Source organism: Fundulus heteroclitus, unplaced genomic scaffold (assembly GCF_011125445.2).
Source record: "Fundulus heteroclitus isolate FHET01 unplaced genomic scaffold, MU-UCD_Fhet_4.1 scaffold_705, whole genome shotgun sequence".
Classification (NCBI taxonomy): domain Eukaryota; kingdom Metazoa; phylum Chordata; class Actinopteri; order Cyprinodontiformes; family Fundulidae; genus Fundulus; species Fundulus heteroclitus.
The window spans coordinates 1-19308 of NW_023397149.1; the positions used below are offsets into that span (position 1 = coordinate 1).

The 19308-nt window shown below is 42.8% G+C and overlaps 1 protein-coding gene, 1 long non-coding RNA gene and 19 other non-coding genes across 22 annotated transcripts; all 21 read right to left on the reverse strand.

Annotated features, from left to right (window-relative positions):
• Window positions 1-4441: 4441 nt before the first annotated feature.
• On the reverse strand, window positions 4442-5942 carry LOC118561691. Its single transcript, XM_036133942.1, has 4 exons — window positions 5611-5942; window positions 5200-5527; window positions 4962-5107; window positions 4442-4817 (listed from the first exon to the last, which is right to left on the reverse strand). The coding sequence occupies exons 1-4, from the start codon at window positions 5853-5855 to the stop codon at window positions 4442-4444; spliced, it is 1095 nt and encodes a 364-aa protein (XP_035989835.1). The 5' UTR covers window positions 5856-5942.
• Window positions 5943-5990: 48 nt separating this feature from the next.
• LOC118561692 lies at window positions 5991-8548 on the reverse strand. 2 transcript variants are annotated; one of them, XR_004930234.1, is made up of 8 exons: window positions 8237-8548; window positions 7980-8066; window positions 7336-7368; window positions 6768-6833; window positions 6603-6689; window positions 6444-6518; window positions 6169-6354; window positions 5991-6083 (listed from the first exon to the last, which is right to left on the reverse strand). It is a non-coding gene; the product is annotated as an uncharacterized LOC118561692 (long non-coding RNA). The 2 variants fall into 2 exon arrangements; XR_004930233.1 differs by having other exon boundaries at window positions 7336-7379.
• Window positions 8549-9803: 1255 nt separating this feature from the next.
• trnaf-gaa lies at window positions 9804-9876 on the reverse strand. The gene has a single exon. It is a non-coding gene; the product is annotated as a tRNA-Phe (tRNA).
• A 443-nt stretch (window positions 9877-10319) lies between these two features.
• On the reverse strand, window positions 10320-10392 carry trnaf-gaa. Its single transcript has one exon. It is a non-coding gene; the product is annotated as a tRNA-Phe (tRNA).
• Window positions 10393-10835: 443 nt separating this feature from the next.
• trnaf-gaa lies at window positions 10836-10908 on the reverse strand. Its single transcript has one exon. It is a non-coding gene; the product is annotated as a tRNA-Phe (tRNA).
• A 443-nt stretch (window positions 10909-11351) lies between these two features.
• Window positions 11352-11424, reverse strand: trnaf-gaa. The gene has a single exon. It is a non-coding gene; the product is annotated as a tRNA-Phe (tRNA).
• A 443-nt stretch (window positions 11425-11867) lies between these two features.
• On the reverse strand, window positions 11868-11940 carry trnaf-gaa. The gene has a single exon. It is a non-coding gene; the product is annotated as a tRNA-Phe (tRNA).
• Window positions 11941-12383: 443 nt separating this feature from the next.
• On the reverse strand, window positions 12384-12456 carry trnaf-gaa. Its single transcript has one exon. It is a non-coding gene; the product is annotated as a tRNA-Phe (tRNA).
• A 444-nt stretch (window positions 12457-12900) lies between these two features.
• trnaf-gaa lies at window positions 12901-12973 on the reverse strand. Its single transcript has one exon. It is a non-coding gene; the product is annotated as a tRNA-Phe (tRNA).
• Window positions 12974-13416: 443 nt separating this feature from the next.
• Window positions 13417-13489, reverse strand: trnaf-gaa. The gene has a single exon. It is a non-coding gene; the product is annotated as a tRNA-Phe (tRNA).
• Window positions 13490-13932: 443 nt separating this feature from the next.
• On the reverse strand, window positions 13933-14005 carry trnaf-gaa. The gene has a single exon. It is a non-coding gene; the product is annotated as a tRNA-Phe (tRNA).
• A 443-nt stretch (window positions 14006-14448) lies between these two features.
• trnaf-gaa lies at window positions 14449-14521 on the reverse strand. The gene has a single exon. It is a non-coding gene; the product is annotated as a tRNA-Phe (tRNA).
• Window positions 14522-14964: 443 nt separating this feature from the next.
• On the reverse strand, window positions 14965-15037 carry trnaf-gaa. Its single transcript has one exon. It is a non-coding gene; the product is annotated as a tRNA-Phe (tRNA).
• Window positions 15038-15480: 443 nt separating this feature from the next.
• On the reverse strand, window positions 15481-15553 carry trnaf-gaa. Its single transcript has one exon. It is a non-coding gene; the product is annotated as a tRNA-Phe (tRNA).
• Window positions 15554-15996: 443 nt separating this feature from the next.
• On the reverse strand, window positions 15997-16069 carry trnaf-gaa. Its single transcript has one exon. It is a non-coding gene; the product is annotated as a tRNA-Phe (tRNA).
• Window positions 16070-16512: 443 nt separating this feature from the next.
• Window positions 16513-16585, reverse strand: trnaf-gaa. Its single transcript has one exon. It is a non-coding gene; the product is annotated as a tRNA-Phe (tRNA).
• A 443-nt stretch (window positions 16586-17028) lies between these two features.
• Window positions 17029-17101, reverse strand: trnaf-gaa. Its single transcript has one exon. It is a non-coding gene; the product is annotated as a tRNA-Phe (tRNA).
• Window positions 17102-17544: 443 nt separating this feature from the next.
• On the reverse strand, window positions 17545-17617 carry trnaf-gaa. Its single transcript has one exon. It is a non-coding gene; the product is annotated as a tRNA-Phe (tRNA).
• A 443-nt stretch (window positions 17618-18060) lies between these two features.
• Window positions 18061-18133, reverse strand: trnaf-gaa. The gene has a single exon. It is a non-coding gene; the product is annotated as a tRNA-Phe (tRNA).
• Window positions 18134-18576: 443 nt separating this feature from the next.
• On the reverse strand, window positions 18577-18649 carry trnaf-gaa. The gene has a single exon. It is a non-coding gene; the product is annotated as a tRNA-Phe (tRNA).
• A 443-nt stretch (window positions 18650-19092) lies between these two features.
• On the reverse strand, window positions 19093-19165 carry trnaf-gaa. The gene has a single exon. It is a non-coding gene; the product is annotated as a tRNA-Phe (tRNA).
• Between the last annotated feature and the right edge of the window lie 143 nt (window positions 19166-19308).

A 19308-nucleotide genomic window follows, 5' to 3' on the forward strand; every position in this document is an offset into this window, starting at 1 on the left:
AAACTGAACAGTAAACTCCGTAAAAAAACATCCGCCCTAGATATGTAAAGGTCAATGGTGTACTTTTTCCCCCATTTAACTGTGACTGAGATGATGGTACTATCCAGACATTTTGAAGAGGCTTGATAAAAGTAGTTGTTTGAAGGGGACATTTTAGGGTGTTCTGTTCACAGACAACAAAATGTCATGAGTTTTGTGTTTTGCAGATAGTTTGAGGGTGCTCCTAAAATTTTTAGAAGCAAGTTTTAAGCACTGATGTTAAAGCTGATCAAGGTACTTGAAGAGACAGCAACCAACCAAAAGTCACTTTTGCCACAGAGGGAAGAGTTCTTCCATTGAGAACTGCCGGAGACTCAGGCATTGTGCCAAAACCCGGGATTGAACCAGGGACCTTCAGATCTTCAGTCTGACGCTCTCCCAACTGAGCTAAAGCTGGGGAACAATTGTCTGTATAAGATGGGGAAGAATTGGGGGGGAGGGGGAGAAGGGGGGGGAGAGAAGTACGCGAAACGTGGGTTCGAATCCCGCTGTGGTACACTTTTGTTGCCACTAAAACAGCTTAATTTGTTGACTTTAAACACATAAATTTGCCTTTTGTAATTTGTGGAACGTTTTTAAACATTTAAGCTAAATTTTACAACCTCACAAAGTGACACACTATCATAGATCTATAGACTGATAAAATAATGTAATCTAAACATGATTTCTTTTTTGGACTCAATTAGTTAACCAGGCAGGAGACACATAACATAACTCTTGAATGTATTCCAAAAATAAGCACATTTGGGCACAAACACTTTTATCAAACAGGAAATTTCAGCAAAAATCAATGTGCATTTCTTGCACTGGATATCTCAATTTAATCAAATGTAGAGTATGCTGCAATCTATTAGGATTTATCGGCGTACTGGATGTATTTTTGCTCCAGAGCAAATTACAGTCATTATCAGGAAATATCTAAACAAAGAGGCCAATGAAATGAGTTATTGTATTTTTTTTGTTTTATTTAAAACAATGCAATGTACACACAAACACCCCGTAACATTCTTACATATATATATATAAAATATATAAATAAATCACGTATATACACATAGTGTGTAGACATTGTATAATTAGTGTATAGACAATTATAGCATATAGAGACAATATATAGTTTTTACATATTTATTTATATATATATTTATTTATTTATATATTTATTTATTTATTTATATATATATATATATACAGTGTATATAATAACAATTATGTTAGTAGTTTATAAACATAATATATACTGTATAGACATAATTATATAGCATGTAGACATAATGTCCTAGTGTATAGCCATATTAATTATATAATTAGTATAAAGACATAATATATAAAGTATATATACAATAAATAATATATAATAAATGTATGTATGCATAATAATTAAATAAAAATACCAAAATCTTAAAAAAACACTGAAAAAAGCTTCACTCCGTTATCTTCTCATCTGTCTGAGCCACTGCTCTTTGGTTAGTGTCTCAGTGTTTGGGCAGTAAATCCTGCCTTTGTATTGGCTATGGCCGGTCTCTGTGGTGCGTGGCTCATCACATTTAGTGCATCGGTTGGATGTGACTGTTCTTGTGTATTTGCGCTTCTCTTTTTGGGCTGTGTTTTGGGTTTGTGTAGTAGATGTAGGGGTTCCCGGAAAATATGTTGGGCATATAACGTTTGGTGCAGTGGGGGATGGCAGCAGAAGTCGTGGCAAATTGCTAGCTGCTGCAGCGGTTGGTGGGATTTGGAGTGGCATGTAAATAATATTTTGGTGAGGTGCAGGCGGTTTTGGTTTAATATTTTTCAGCTCAGCTCTGTCTTTGACATTGAGTTTTGTTTTTGCTTGGCCAGTGATGTCAGGGGGCAGGTTGTAACTGTGTTCGTGTTTGTGTGGTGTGACTTGTGTGGGCTTAGTGTTAACTGGCAGAAGTGGTTCAATGGCAACGGGCCGTTCCTGAGGCAGCACCAGCCCTTGCATCAGAATGGCAACATCTTGGGCCTTAAATCTTTTGTTATGCCACTGTATTAAGGTGGTCTGATTTACAGTGACAAGTTGGAGGGTTGTGTCTTGCATAATAATGCCATTATTCAAAATTAGCTGTCGAATCTTTTTATAATCATTTAGAATTAATGACCATCTTGAAAAGGTCTGGTTTCCAATTTTTTTGGGGCTACCATGAATGTTGCACAACCTGACAAAAATCATCTCAACTAGGCGGCTACAATCTGGCCATTGAGCAGCAGAACCAGAAGAACCAAGCACATGCCTTTTTGTGCTCTCAACGCCTGCATAAACTGCCTTTTTTTTGGGGGACCTAAATCGACCTGTAAGCTGCCGTTTCTGGTGTCGTGCAGCATAAACAATCCGGTCTTTATCATATCTGTCCAGGTTTTGCCAAAGACCCACAATGGTGGCGGCCTGCTGGTTTGAGATTGTTAGGCCTTTTTCATTTCTTAGTTCCACCAGGTACTCTGCAAGCTCATCCACCCGATCCAGTCCTGCCCTACTGTGTTCATCAACAGCCTGTGGAGAAAAATTGCATTAAGTATCTCAAAAAGATAAACCATGAACCATTTTCAAACACACTGATATTTAAACTTACAATTTGTTCAGAAGTAGTTAGCCCAGGTAACCCGATGAAACAGTAGCCTGGAGCCCAGCAGAAGATGGAGGCAGGTGAGCGGCCTGGAGCCCAGCAGAAGATGGAGGCCGGTGAGTAAACCTGGAGCCACAGCAGAGGATGGAGGCAGGTGAGCGGCTGGAGCCCAGCAGAGGATGGAGGCAAGGTAGAGCGGCCTGGACCCAGCAGAAGATGGAGGCAGGTGAGTAACCTGGAGCCAAGCAGAGATGGAGGCAGGTGAGCGACCTGGAGCCCAGCAGAGGATGGAGGCAGGTGAGCGGCCTGAGCCCAGCAGAAGAGGGAGGCCGATGAGTAACCTGGAGCCCCCCAGCCAGAGGATGGAGGCAGGTGAGCGGGCCTGGAGCCCAGCAGAGGATGGAGGCAGGTGAGCGGCCTGAGCCAGCAGAAGATGGAGGCAGATGAGTAACCTGGAGCCCAGCAGAGGATGGAGGCAGGTGAGCGGCCTGGAGCCCAGCAGAGAATGGAGGCAGGTGAGCGGCCTGGAGCCCAGCAGAGGATGGAGCAGGTGAGCGGCTGGAGCCCAGCAGAAGATGGAGGCAGGTGAGTGGCCTGGAGCCCAGCAGAGGATGGAGGCAGGTGAGTGGCCTGGAGCCCAGCAGAGGATGGAGGCAGGTGAGCGGCCTGGAGCCAGCAGAAGATGGAGGCCGGTGAGTAACCTGGAGCCCAAGCAGAGGATGGAGGCAGGTGAGCGGCCTGGAGCCACAGCAGAAGATGGAGGCAGGTGAGCGGCCTGGAGCCAGCAGAGGATGGAGGCAGGTGAGCGGCCTGGAGCCCAGCAGAGGATGGAGGCAGGTGAGCGGCCTGGAGCCCAGCAGAGGATGGAGGCAGGTGCTCAGGCAGGTGACTGATTTGGCAACTAGAAGACTCAGCAGGAGGTAGAGCAAGCTGAGTTATAGGGGGGTGCTCAGGAAGGAAAGAGATCCTACTGGATGTGTCCAAAAGCAAATCTGCTAGTGTGACCTCCATAGAGTCAAGTTCCTCAAAGCCCTCATCAGCCTCCACTGGCTGTTGCATTTCTATTTGCTCCAGCAATGTCTCTGCCTCCTCAGAATCTGGTGCCATATCCTGTAGTGGTTTGTCATTCTGCCTCAGTAGGTACTGCACTCCAATCAGCTCACCTGAAATTACATAACCAATTTTGGATTACAAAAAAAATTAAAGAGTTAAATACAGGACAATGAGCATAATACTTAGTGTTGAAACCTGTATATTTTGCAGGTGGTGTAAAAGAAGGGACCAGCTTCTTGCCAAAAACTCTCTCGTAATCGACGTTAACACTATGAACCAGTTCACCAGAGTAGGTGCGTAAACCAGAGGTTTCTGTCTCCACAGCAGCAGCCGCCCTGTTGTGGTTCCAGCGATGTAGCCCATCCAAAAGGTAGATTTGGAAGTTCAAGGTGTTGGCACTGTTTCCTTGAATAAATACCAATCATTAGCACAGGAAAACAAAGCATTTGTTGTAACTTAAGGAGCATTATTAAACTGGATTTACCTGGAATGAACCGATTTAAGTGGCAGTGGAAAGACTCCAAAGATGTTGACCCTCTGGCACAGCGCAGGGTCTGCAGCTCGACCCCTCCCTTCTTGATGGTGCCTGTCTGTGTGTACAGCGCTACATCAGGTGGGTCCTGAATGCACTTAACATGCCTCTTCTGAACACGCCAGATATGCTGCATTCGTATGGGGTCCAGAAGAGGAACACCAAGGGCATCCTTTCCCTTGTCACTGATGAGCTCACTGATCAGCTGATCCAACAGCTGGATGGTTTGCTCTTATCCACGAGTTCTCCTCCTGCAGTGTAGCTCTAACTCTTCTTTTGTTATTTGCCGATCCAGCTGCTTCTCAGTCAGAGCTGTCCAGCCATGACCTGTAAGCTGTGCCCTCTTTGCCTCTCTCAATTTGTTAAGGTCAGCAGCATCCCACTCAAAAATACATGCTGACATACGAGCCATGAATGTCGGGTACAGCTGGTGTGCATCGGTGGTGCATCCCACAGCCAGACGTCGCATAAAGTGCCAGATGTCAAGGCGAACGATCAGGTTAGGCCATCCACTGAATCTGGCCTTTAACTTGGTCTCACCCACTTCCTTGCAGCAGCCACAGTCCACATAGAGTGCAACAGGGGGGTCCACTCCTGCAGCCTCATACCTGAAGAAATTAAGTGTACACACACACACACACACACACACATATATATATATATATATATATATATATATATATATATATATACAAATAAACACATACTTTGACTTAAGACGTGTAACTGAAAAGGTTTTGCAGCTAACATACCTGTCAACCAAGCCACCAGCCATCAGGTCTAAACCTGGTCCCTCCCCAGCGGTCAAGACGCTGATGAGAACTTGACCCATCTCATTGCCAACTGAAGTCAGCCATTGTGCAGTGCCCTTTGCTGGTCCTGAGAGTTTCTTTGTGATCTAAAACAGAAATTTAAATATTTATATGGACAACCAACGTTATTTAAAACTTAACTAGTTATATGATTAAACAATACAATATTAATATGTACCTTCCTGGTTGAATCAAGTTTTAAGATGGAGCCATAAGTGGAGGTGATACTAGCCTTGATATCCTCCAACCTGTAAAGTATATCTTGGCTGTACACTACTGAAAGCCACTTATAGCTAGGAAGGGCCACAGGTTTAGGAGGCTCTTCAAAGGTCGGTGTCAACAGGCAACCTTTGCTGATGAAGCCAGCACACGCTCGGGTGTAACACGCAACCCTTTTCAGCCACTCCTCACTGTGGTTCTCTTTCAACTGGCCAATGAGTCGGACCGGTCCATTCCCCAGACCTCGTTCCCGCAAGAGGCGTATCACCCTGATGTCACAGGCATATCTGTGATATGAAACACAGTTGTGTTATATGCATAAATCTTTAAATAAAACAATCATTATATTCACATAAAAGCACCAGCATACCGGCGGGTAAGGATGACTCTAAACTCAGAGCGATGGGCCATGTCCAGCTGCTCAAGAATTTCCCTATTCCAAGACAGGTAGCTCCGACGGCACTTTGAGCATATTAGTGTCTCTGTGACCAGGTTGTAAAAACGGTCAATATCAAGCACCTGCCGGACCCGCCTGTGAAGACCACCACTGCTCAGAGTGTGCTTACAGGCAGGGTCAGTGCAAAGGAACCGAACCTTCCACAGCCTGTACGGCATCCACAGCAGTAAGGGGTGAGCAAAAAACCTGGCTGATGTTGGGAGCTGGTGGTAAATGAGAGATGGCTGAGGGGGAAAATACCACAGCTGGAGATGGTCCTGGAGCTCCAGTTTCCCTTTGGCAGACATTCTAAATAAGGCTGTTGAAACCCACTGGTGATCCTCCTCTGGCATGGTCTTAGGCCAAAGAAGTGGCAGCTCACCAGTGTTCTCAGGCTGGAATGGGTTCTTCAGACAGAGAGAAGGACAAATTAGATATAAAATAAAAGTAGAATGTGAATGTCATGATAATATATATAAAAAAATGTTTAACTGCATTCACTGCTGAACTTTGCTCCTCCACCGGTCTCTGTCTTTTCGGAGCTGGTAAAGGTGGGGCAAGATAAAAGGTCTCTGTTCTTTGTGGCTGTTGTTGAAAGACGTTGTGAAGAGAGCTGCCTGGCACTGGATCCTCACACGAATCGGCTGCTGTGCTTGTACAAGTAGGTGTTACATTAGTCTGGAAATAAAAGGACAAAAGAACATTTAGATAAAATAGGAACTTTCAAAGCATAAAGTAAATATATAAACATATATAGTAGTGCTTACACAAGGTTTCCGTGCAAGATTTATGTTTGGCTTTGCACTCTCCACATGCTTGCCACCAAATCTGGACCTTTCAAACTTAAGAAAGGCATTAATATGAAAACGATGACTTTAAAACAAGACTTTAAAACAGATTTTTAGAAAAGGAGCAAATATATTTACTGAAGACAGGGTGAGCTTTGGCCTTTTTGCCGGAGTTCCAGATGTGGTGCACGCTGTGGGGTGTTGGATTGGAACAGCAGTCTGGAGCTGGAAAATGACAAAAAAACAAAACAGGTTATTGCCATTATGAGTTCTCATTCACATAGAACAATAAAATTCACCTACCACTGTGGAACTCATTTGACTTGATTGGCCTCCACTGCTTGTGGGTGTAGATGAGGGTGTGGGCACCTGTAGCAGAACATATATGTTAACAACAAATACACACTTGCATATCACACACACACACACACACACACTGGATCAGGCAGGCCAACATCAGCAGTGATTTCAAAGGAAGCAGAATACTAGTTTATGCATGTGATGTCATTTCTACATACTACTACTACTACTACTAAATACTATGTTAATACTATAATTAGGGAAAGAGATCCCATCTATGCAGTGCGTTTCACAGTTAGAAGCAAGTCCCCCCCAAAGCGCTTCACCGTAGTAAGGGGATTTTATTAATTTACACAGTGGTGGTTTTCAGCTACGCATGTAGCCACAGCTTGAGGCAGACTGACAGAAACACGATTGCACAATTCTGCGCCAAAGCACCCTCAAACCACCAACTCACACACACTTCAACCACATATATAAGACACAACGACAGCCCATTTCATGCAAATGATTAAGAGGTGCTTTTTTATTAGTGATGAAGCAAGTTTAGCCCTTATGACCTTTTTTTTACCTGCTAATCCTTTTCCTCTGCTGTTGAACAGACCTGTTGCATAACTAGGCCAGAAATAAAAAAATAAAAAAAAGAAATGGCCCAAGAACACATTATGGGAAATAAATATTTACACTGTGTGCATAATGAATCTTTGTAGTTCAATATAAAGGCAAAAAAACAACTGGGCTTCTATTCTAGCTGAAGCATGTAATCATTTTCTTTTTATTAAAGAATGTTCTACTGTTTTATCTTCACACAGGAAAAAACAGATGTTTCTCACACCTCTTTGTGAGCCAACCTCTTGTTGTAACCCCCCCCCCCCTTGCCTTTTCTTTTGTTCCTTAACCCCATGGTGTGAACCCCAGACACCCCAGCTTACACCTCTTGCCCCTTCTTTGATGTCTGATATTAAAGGCAAAGATTGGTAACCAGCGCAGGTGAACTCAAGCTTGTGATAGAACAAGCCTCATGTTCTTCTGATGGAAGAGTCTAAAAGGGTTATTACACTTAACTCTGTGAGGGATGAAATGGCTTCAGTTTTAGAATAGAAGTCCAGTTGTTTTGTTTGTTTTCAAAGGTTTTTTTCTGGATTGATCATGATCTGGATGACCGAGAATCTTCACCAGCATATCAATTGTAGATAAAAAAAAAAAACACTTTACCTTAGGAAGATGATACCCACACAAACACTTTTGTGGTTGGGATAAAAGTGTCCGCTGGCCTCTCAGCTGTAGTGGACACTTTTCTATCTATAAACAAGAGCACAAGCTGAATTTGACTACTAATTTTATTCTTTGTCATAATACATTATCATTTCTTGTTTTATGCTCAAATCTATGTGATTCACAGTTTGTCAACTATTTTGAAACTGAAGTAAAAAATAATTATACAGTATCTACTTGATTATTAACAAAAATACCTTCTGATACAGGGAGTACCACTTTTGTTGCCTTGGAGCAGGTCTGTTGCCTGCATGTGATGGCCAAACACCAGAGGAAGCAAAAGACCTAAGCCTTGAGGCCCACTCTGTGTCATCCATCGCCTTGTGGCTTTTGGGGTTTGATTTAGACATATTCTGTAATGACAAAAAAAGCTATTTAATTCATCTTGTAATTATATAAACATGGCATAAACGCATACAAATAAAAAACGTTATAAACATTTCCCTGTGACATTTAAAAATTTATTTGACAGATTCTATGAGACATGATGCATGTATATACCCTCATAATTACCCAAATAATAAATATACGTATTTCCCAGGGCCAATGAGACATGATGCATGTATAAACCCTCATAATTACCCATAATGTATAAATGTATATACCCTCATAATTACCCAAATAAAAAATATACATATTTCCCAGGGTCAATGAGACATGATGCATGTATAAATCCTCATAATTACCCATAATGTATAAATGTATATACCCTCATAATTACCCAAATAAAAAATATACATATTTTCCCAGGGTCAAGCAGGCTTTTTTTAAAAGACATTTGATAGATTTTATGAATGATTTTGCAGTACTATACCAGAGACAGCCATGCATCTGTGAAATGCAGTTGATCGATTTGATGAGAGAAGTTATATTTATATAAACTCCTACTAAGTGCCCAAATAAAGTAAAAATATCATTGTTTAGTGGCAAAAACGGGCTAATTGAAACGCATATGATAAAAGATGATTCAAGAGTAGAAGCATTACTTACCGAAATCGACGAGAGTTGTCAAACGAGTCGCGCTCTGGATTCAGATCAACAAAGCTACACTATCTGCCGAAGCTGCCGATACATTAAGGGCGGGACATTTGAGTGGCGCATCCTGCAGCGATTGGCCGCCCAAAAGATTGAAGTAGCCTCGTTATTGGCCGGCCAAAAGATTGACGTCGCCCTACGATTGGCCGTCAAAAGATTGACGTCGCCCTACGATTGGCCGCCAAAAGATTGACCCGCGCGTCTGATTAGCTAGCGAAAGATGGACTCCCGGTGGCTATTGGTCACCATATACAGACCTGCGCTCCCCGGGTACCGCCATTTCGGCGCCCGTGTGTGTGAGTAAAACACACAGGGTTGCTGGAAATGCAGCTCGCTGGCATTATCAATACAGAATGATCAGTATTAAAGCATGTTGAAAGTTACAGTTTGACATATTGGCCCCAGATATGTAAAGCAATGGTGTACTTTTTCCCCCCATTTAACTGTGACTGAGATGATGGTACTAGCCAGACATTTTGAAGAGGCTTGATAAAAGTAGTTGTTTGAAGGGGACATTTTAGGGTGTTCTGTTCAACAGACAACAAAATGTCATGAGTTTTGTGTTTTGCAGATAGTTTGAGGTGCTCCTAAAAATCTTTAGAAGCAAGTTTTAAGCACTGATGTTAAAGCTGATCAAGGTACTTTGAAGAGACAGCAACCAACCAAAAGTCACTTTTGCCACAGAGGGAAGAGTTCTTCCATTGAGAACTGCCGGAGACTCAGGCATTGTGCCGAAACCCGGGATTGAACCAGGGACCTTCAGATCTTCAGTCTGACGCTCTCCCAACTGAGCTATTTCGGCGCCCGTGTGTGTGAGTAAAACACACAGGGTTGCTGGAAATGCAGCTCGCTGGCATTATCAATACAGAATGATCAGTATTAAAGCATGTTGAAAGTTACAGTTTGACATATTGGCCCCAGATATGTAAAGCAATGGTGTACTTTTCCCCCCCATTTAACTGTGACTGAGATGATGGTACTAGCCAGACATTTTGAAGAGGCTTGATAAAAGTAGTTGTTTGAAGGGGACATTTTAGGGTGTTCTGTTCAACAGACAACAAAATGTCATGAGTTTTGTGTTTTGCAGATAGTTTGAGGTGCTCCTAAAAATCTTTAGAAGCAAGTTTTAAGCACTGATGTTAAAGCTGATCAAGGTACTTTGAAGAGACAGCAACCAACCAAAAGTCACTTTTGCCACAGAGGGAAGAGTTCTTCCATTGAGAACTGCCGGAGACTCAGGCATTGTGCCGAAACCCGGGATTGAACCAGGGACCTTCAGATCTTCAGTCTGACGCTCTCCCAACTGAGCTATTTCGGCGCCCGTGTGTGTGAGTAAAACACACAGGGTTGCTGGAAATGCAGCTCGCTGGCATTATCAATACAGAATGATCAGTATTAAAGCATGTTGAAAGTTACAGTTTGACATATTGGCCCCAGATATGTAAAGCAATGGTGTACTTTTCCCCCCCATTTAACTGTGACTGAGATGATGGTACTAGCCAGACATTTTGAAGAGGCTTGATAAAAGTAGTTGTTTGAAGGGGACATTTTAGGGTGTTCTGTTCAACAGACAACAAAATGTCATGAGTTTTGTGTTTTGCAGATAGTTTGAGGTGCTCCTAAAAATCTTTAGAAGCAAGTTTTAAGCACTGATGTTAAAGCTGATCAAGGTACTTTGAAGAGACAGCAACCAACCAAAAGTCACTTTTGCCACAGAGGGAAGAGTTCTTCCATTGAGAACTGCCGGAGACTCAGGCATTGTGCCGAAACCCGGGATTGAACCAGGGACCTTCAGATCTTCAGTCTGACGCTCTCCCAACTGAGCTATTTCGGCACCCGTGTGTGTGAGTAAAACACACAGGGTTGCTGGAAATGCAGCTCGCTGGCATTATCAATACAGAATGATCAGTATTAAAGCATGTTGAAAGTTACAGTTTGACATATTGGCCCCAGATATGTAAAGCAATGGTGTACTTTTCCCCCCCATTTAACTGTGACTGAGATGATGGTACTAGCCAGACATTTTGAAGAGGCTTGATAAAAGTAGTTGTTTGAAGGGGACATTTTAGGGTGTTCTGTTCAACAGACAACAAAATGTCATGAGTTTTGTGTTTTGCAGATAGTTTGAGGTGCTCCTAAAAATCTTTAGAAGCAAGTTTTAAGCACTGATGTTAAAGCTGATCAAGGTACTTTGAAGAGACAGCAACCAACCAAAAGTCACTTTTGCCACAGAGGGAAGAGTTCTTCCATTGAGAACTGCCGGAGACTCAGGCATTGTGCCGAAACCCGGGATTGAACCAGGGACCTTCAGATCTTCAGTCTGACGCTCTCCCAACTGAGCTATTTCGGCGCCCGTGTGTGTGAGTAAAACACACAGGGTTGCTGGAAATGCAGCTCGCTGGCATTATCAATACAGAATGATCAGTATTAAAGCATGTTGAAAGTTACAGTTTGACATATTGGCCCCAGATATGTAAAGCAATGGTGTACTTTTTCCCCCCATTTAACTGTGACTGAGATGATGGTACTAGCCAGACATTTTGAAGAGGCTTGATAAAAGTAGTTGTTTGAAGGGGACATTTTAGGGTGTTCTGTTCAACAGACAACAAAATGTCATGAGTTTTGTGTTTTGCAGATAGTTTGAGGTGCTCCTAAAAATCTTTAGAAGCAAGTTTTAAGCACTGATGTTAAAGCTGATCAAGGTACTTTGAAGAGACAGCAACCAACCAAAAGTCACTTTTGCCACAGAGGGAAGAGTTCTTCCATTGAGAACTGCCGGAGACTCAGGCATTGTGCCGAAACCCGGGATTGAACCAGGGACCTTCAGATCTTCAGTCTGACGCTCTCCCAACTGAGCTATTTCGGCACCCGTGTGTGTGAGTAAAACACACAGGGTTGCTGGAAATGCAGCTCGCTGGCATTATCAATACAGAATGATCAGTATTAAAGCATGTTGAAAGTTACAGTTTGACATATTGGCCCCAGATATGTAAAGCAATGGTGTACTTTTTCCCCCCATTTAACTGTGACTGAGATGATGGTACTAGCCAGACATTTTGAAGAGGCTTGATAAAAGTAGTTGTTTGAAGGGGACATTTTAGGGTGTTCTGTTCAACAGACAACAAAATGTCATGAGTTTTGTGTTTTGCAGATAGTTTGAGGTGCTCCTAAAAATCTTTAGAAGCAAGTTTTAAGCACTGATGTTAAAGCTGATCAAGGTACTTTGAAGAGACAGCAACCAACCAAAAGTCACTTTTGCCACAGAGGGAAGAGTTCTTCCATTGAGAACTGCCGGAGACTCAGGCATTGTGCCGAAACCCGGGATTGAACCAGGGACCTTCAGATCTTCAGTCTGACGCTCTCCCAACTGAGCTATTTCGGCGCCCGTGTGTGTGAGTAAAACACACAGGGTTGCTGGAAATGCAGCTCGCTGGCATTATCAATACAGAATGATCAGTATTAAAGCATGTTGAAAGTTACAGTTTGACATATTGGCCCCAGATATGTAAAGCAATGGTGTACTTTTTCCCCCCCATTTAACTGTGACTGAGATGATGGTACTAGCCAGACATTTTGAAGAGGCTTGATAAAAGTAGTTGTTTGAAGGGGACATTTTAGGGTGTTCTGTTCAACAGACAACAAAATGTCATGAGTTTTGTGTTTTGCAGATAGTTTGAGGTGCTCCTAAAAATCTTTAGAAGCAAGTTTTAAGCACTGATGTTAAAGCTGATCAAGGTACTTTGAAGAGACAGCAACCAACCAAAAGTCACTTTTGCCACAGAGGGAAGAGTTCTTCCATTGAGAACTGCCGGAGACTCAGGCATTGTGCCGAAACCCGGGATTGAACCAGGGACCTTCAGATCTTCAGTCTGACGCTCTCCCAACTGAGCTATTTCGGCGCCCGTGTGTGTGAGTAAAACACACAGGGTTGCTGGAAATGCAGCTCGCTGGCATTATCAATACAGAATGATCAGTATTAAAGCATGTTGAAAGTTACAGTTTGACATATTGGCCCCAGATATGTAAAGCAATGGTGTACTTTTTCCCCCCATTTAACTGTGACTGAGATGATGGTACTAGCCAGACATTTTGAAGAGGCTTGATAAAAGTAGTTGTTTGAAGGGGACATTTTAGGGTGTTCTGTTCAACAGACAACAAAATGTCATGAGTTTTGTGTTTTGCAGATAGTTTGAGGTGCTCCTAAAAATCTTTAGAAGCAAGTTTTAAGCACTGATGTTAAAGCTGATCAAGGTACTTTGAAGAGACAGCAACCAACCAAAAGTCACTTTTGCCACAGAGGGAAGAGTTCTTCCATTGAGAACTGCCGGAGACTCAGGCATTGTGCCGAAACCCGGGATTGAACCAGGGACCTTCAGATCTTCAGTCTGACGCTCTCCCAACTGAGCTATTTCGGCGCCCGTGTGTGTGAGTAAAACACACAGGGTTGCTGGAAATGCAGCTCGCTGGCATTATCAATACAGAATGATCAGTATTAAAGCATGTTGAAAGTTACAGTTTGACATATTGGCCCCAGATATGTAAAGCAATGGTGTACTTTTTCCCCCCATTTAACTGTGACTGAGATGATGGTACTAGCCAGACATTTTGAAGAGGCTTGATAAAAGTAGTTGTTTGAAGGGGACATTTTAGGGTGTTCTGTTCAACAGACAACAAAATGTCATGAGTTTTGTGTTTTGCAGATAGTTTGAGGTGCTCCTAAAAATCTTTAGAAGCAAGTTTTAAGCACTGATGTTAAAGCTGATCAAGGTACTTTGAAGAGACAGCAACCAACCAAAAGTCACTTTTGCCACAGAGGGAAGAGTTCTTCCATTGAGAACTGCCGGAGACTCAGGCATTGTGCCGAAACCCGGGATTGAACCAGGGACCTTCAGATCTTCAGTCTGACGCTCTCCCAACTGAGCTATTTCGGCGCCCGTGTGTGTGAGTAAAACACACAGGGTTGCTGGAAATGCAGCTCGCTGGCATTATCAATACAGAATGATCAGTATTAAAGCATGTTGAAAGTTACAGTTTGACATATTGGCCCCAGATATGTAAAGCAATGGTGTACTTTTTCCCCCCATTTAACTGTGACTGAGATGATGGTACTAGCCAGACATTTTGAAGAGGCTTGATAAAAGTAGTTGTTTGAAGGGGACATTTTAGGGTGTTCTGTTCAACAGACAACAAAATGTCATGAGTTTTGTGTTTTGCAGATAGTTTGAGGTGCTCCTAAAAATCTTTAGAAGCAAGTTTTAAGCACTGATGTTAAAGCTGATCAAGGTACTTTGAAGAGACAGCAACCAACCAAAAGTCACTTTTGCCACAGAGGGAAGAGTTCTTCCATTGAGAACTGCCGGAGACTCAGGCATTGTGCCGAAACCCGGGATTGAACCAGGGACCTTCAGATCTTCAGTCTGACGCTCTCCCAACTGAGCTATTTCGGCACCCGTGTGTGTGAGTAAAACACACAGGGTTGCTGGAAATGCAGCTCGCTGGCATTATCAATACAGAATGATCAGTATTAAAGCATGTTGAAAGTTACAGTTTGACATATTGGCCCCAGATATGTAAAGCAATGGTGTACTTTTTCCCCCCATTTAACTGTGACTGAGATGATGGTACTAGCCAGACATTTTGAAGAGGCTTGATAAAAGTAGTTGTTTGAAGGGGACATTTTAGGGTGTTCTGTTCAACAGACAACAAAATGTCATGAGTTTTGTGTTTTGCAGATAGTTTGAGGTGCTCCTAAAAATCTTTAGAAGCAAGTTTTAAGCACTGATGTTAAAGCTGATCAAGGTACTTTGAAGAGACAGCAACCAACCAAAAGTCACTTTTGCCACAGAGGGAAGAGTTCTTCCATTGAGAACTGCCGGAGACTCAGGCATTGTGCCGAAACCCGGGATTGAACCAGGGACCTTCAGATCTTCAGTCTGACGCTCTCCCAACTGAGCTATTTCGGCACCCGTGTGTGTGAGTAAAACACACAGGGTTGCTGGAAATGCAGCTCGCTGGCATTATCAATACAGAATGATCAGTATTAAAGCATGTTGAAAGTTACAGTTTGACATATTGGCCCCAGATATGTAAAGCAATGGTGTACTTTTTCCCCCCATTTAACTGTGACTGAGATGATGGTACTAGCCAGACATTTTGAAGAGGCTTGATAAAAGTAGTTGTTTGAAGGGGACATTTTAGGGTGTTCTGTTCAACAGACAACAAAATGTCATGAGTTTTGTGTTTTGCAGATAGTTTGAGGTGCTCCTAAAAATCTTTAGAAGCAAGTTTTAAGCACTGATGTTAAAGCTGATCAAGGTACTTTGAAGAGACAGCAACCAACCAAAAGTCACTTTTGCCACAGAGGGAAGAGTTCTTCCATTGAGAACTGCCGGAGACTCAGGCATTGTGCCGAAACCCGGGATTGAACCAGGGACCTTCAGATCTTCAGTCTGACGCTCTCCCAACTGAGCTATTTCGGCACCCGTGTGTGTGAGTAAAACACACAGGGTTGCTGGAAATGCAGCTCGCTGGCATTATCAATACAGAATGATCAGTATTAAAGCATGTTGAAAGTTACAGTTTGACATATTGGCCCCAGATATGTAAAGCAATGGTGTACTTTTTCCCCCCATTTAACTGTGACTGAGATGATGGTACTAGCCAGACATTTTGAAGAGGCTTGATAAAAGTAGTTGTTTGAAGGGGACATTTTAGGGTGTTCTGTTCAACAGACAACAAAATGTCATGAGTTTTGTGTTTTGCAGATAGTTTGAGGTGCTCCTAAAAATCTTTAGAAGCAAGTTTTAAGCACTGATGTTAAAGCTGATCAAGGTACTTTGAAGAGACAGCAACCAACCAAAAGTCACTTTTGCCACAGAGGGAAGAGTTCTTCCATTGAGAACTGCCGGAGACTCAGGCATTGTGCCGAAACCCGGGATTGAACCAGGGACCTTCAGATCTTCAGTCTGACGCTCTCCCAACTGAGCTATTTCGGCACCCGTGTGTGTGAGTAAAACACACAGGGTTGCTGGAAATGCAGCTCGCTGGCATTATCAATACAGAATGATCAGTATTAAAGCATGTTGAAAGTTACAGTTTGACATATTGGCCCCAGATATGTAAAGCAATGGTGTACTTTTTCCCCCCATTTAACTGTGACTGAGATGATGGTACTAGCCAGACATTTTGAAGAGGCTTGATAAAAGTAGTTGTTTGAAGGGGACATTTTAGGGTGTTCTGTTCAACAGACAACAAAATGTCATGAGTTTTGTGTTTTGCAGATAGTTTGAGGTGCTCCTAAAAATCTTTAGAAGCAAGTTTTAAGCACTGATGTTAAAGCTGATCAAGGTACTTTGAAGAGACAGCAACCAACCAAAAGTCACTTTTGCCACAGAGGGAAGAGTTCTTCCATTGAGAACTGCCGGAGACTCAGGCATTGTGCCGAAACCCGGGATTGAACCAGGGACCTTCAGATCTTCAGTCTGACGCTCTCCCAACTGAGCTATTTCGGCGCCCGTGTGTGTGAGTAAAACACACAGGGTTGCTGGAAATGCAGCTCGCTGGCATTATCAATACAGAATGATCAGTATTAAAGCATGTTGAAAGTTACAGTTTGACATATTGGCCCCAGATATGTAAAGCAATGGTGTACTTTTTCCCCCCATTTAACTGTGACTGAGATGATGGTACTAGCCAGACATTTTGAAGAGGCTTGATAAAAGTAGTTGTTTGAAGGGGACATTTTAGGGTGTTCTGTTCAACAGACAACAAAATGTCATGAGTTTTGTGTTTTGCAGATAGTTTGAGGTGCTCCTAAAAATCTTTAGAAGCAAGTTTTAAGCACTGATGTTAAAGCTGATCAAGGTACTTTGAAGAGACAGCAACCAACCAAAAGTCACTTTTGCCACAGAGGGAAGAGTTCTTCCATTGAGAACTGCCGGAGACTCAGGCATTGTGCCGAAACCCGGGATTGAACCAGGGACCTTCAGATCTTCAGTCTGACGCTCTCCCAACTGAGCTATTTCGGCACCCGTGTGTGTGAGTAAAACACACAGGGTTGCTGGAAATGCAGCTCGCTGGCATTATCAATACAGAATGATCAGTATTAAAGCATGTTGAAAGTTACAGTTTGACATATTGGCCCCAGATATGTAAAGCAATGGTGTACTTTTTCCCCCCATTTAACTGTGACTGAGATGATGGTACTAGCCAGACATTTTGAAGAGGCTTGATAAAAGTAGTTGTTTGAAGGGGACATTTTAGGGTGTTCTGTTCAACAGACAACAAAATGTCATGAGTTTTGTGTTTTGCAGATAGTTTGAGGTGCTCCTAAAAATCTTTAGAAGCAAGTTTTAAGCACTGATGTTAAAGCTGATCAAGGTACTTTGAAGAGACAGCAACCAACCAAAAGTCACTTTTGCCACAGAGGGAAGAGTTCTTCCATTGAGAACTGCCGGAGACTCAGGCATTGTGCCGAAACCCGGGATTGAACCAGGGACCTTCAGATCTTCAGTCTGACGCTCTCCCAACTGAGCTATTTCGGCACCCGTGTGTGTGAGTAAAACACACAGGGTTGCTGGAAATGCAGCTCGCTGGCATTATCAATACAGAATGATCAGTATTAAAGCATGTTGAAAGTTACAGTTTGACATATTGGCCCCAGATATGTAAAGCAATGGTGTACTTTTTCCCCCCATTTAACTGTGACTGAGATGATGGTACTAGCCAGACATTTTGAAGAGGCTTGATAAAAGTAGTTGTTTGAAGGGGACATTTTAGGGTGTTCTGTTCAACAGACAACAAAATGTCATGAGTTTTGTGTTTTGCAGATAGTTTGAGGTGCTCCTAAAAATCTTTAGAAGCAAGTTTTAAGCACTGATGTTAAAGCTGATCAAGGTACTTTGAAGAGACAGCAACCAACCAAAAGTCACTTTTGCCACAGAGGGAAGAGTTCTTCCATTGAGAACTGCCGGAGACTCAGGCATTGTGCCGAAACCCGGGATTGAACCAGGGACCTTCAGATCTTCAGTCTGACGCTCTCCCAACTGAGCTATTTCGGCACCCGTGTGTGTGAGTAAAACACACAGGGTTGCTGGAAATGCAGCTCGCTGGCATTATCAATACAGAATGATCAGTATTAAAGCATGTTGAAAGTTACAGTTTGACATATTGGCCCCAGATATGTAAAGCAATGGTGTACTTTTTCCCCCCATTTAACTGTGACTGAGATGATGGTACTAGCCAGACATTTTGAAGAGGCTTGATAAAAGTAGTTGTTTGAAGGGGACATTTTAGGGTGTTCTGTTCAACAGACAACAAAATGTCATGAGTTTTGTGTTTTGCAGATAGTTTGAGGTGCTCCTAAAAATCTTTAGAAGCAAGTTTTAAGCACTGATGTTAAAGCTGATCAAGGTACTTTGAAGAGACAGCAACCAACCAAAAGTCACTTTTGCCACAGAGGGAAGAGTTCTTCCATTGAGAACTGCCGGAGACTCAGGCATTGTGCCGAAACCCGGGATTGAACCAGGGACCTTCAGATCTTCAGTCTGACGCTCTCCCAACTGAGCTATTTCGGCACCCGTGTGTGTGAGTAAAACACACAGGGTTGCTGGAAATGCAGCTCGCTGGCATTATCAATACAGAATGATCAGTATTAAAGCATGTTGAAAGTTACAGTTTGACATATTGGCCCCAGATATGTAAAGCAATGGTGTACTTTTTCCCCCCATTTAACTGTGACTGAGATGATGGTACTAGCCAGACATTTTGAAGAGGCTTGATAAAAGTAGTTGTTTGAAGGGGACATTTTAGGGTGTTCTGTTCAACAGACAACAAAATGTCATGAGTTTTGTGTTTTGCAGATAGTTTGAGGTGCTCCTAAAAATCTTTAGAAGCAAGTTTTAAGCACTGATGTTAAAGCTGATCAAGGTACTTTGAAGAGACAGCAACCAACCAAAAGTCACTTTTGCCACAGAGGGAAGAGTTCTTCCATTGAGAACTGCCGGAGACTCAGGCATTGTGCCGAAACCCGGGATTGAACCAGGGACCTTCAGATCTTCAGTCTGACGCTCTCCCAACTGAGCTATTTCGGCACCCGTGTGTGTGAGTAAAACACACAGGGTTGCTGGAAATGCAGCTCGCTGGCATTATCAATACAGAATGATCAGTATTAAAGCATGTTGAAAGTTACAGTTTGACATATTGGCCCCAGATATGTAAAGCAATGGTGTACTTT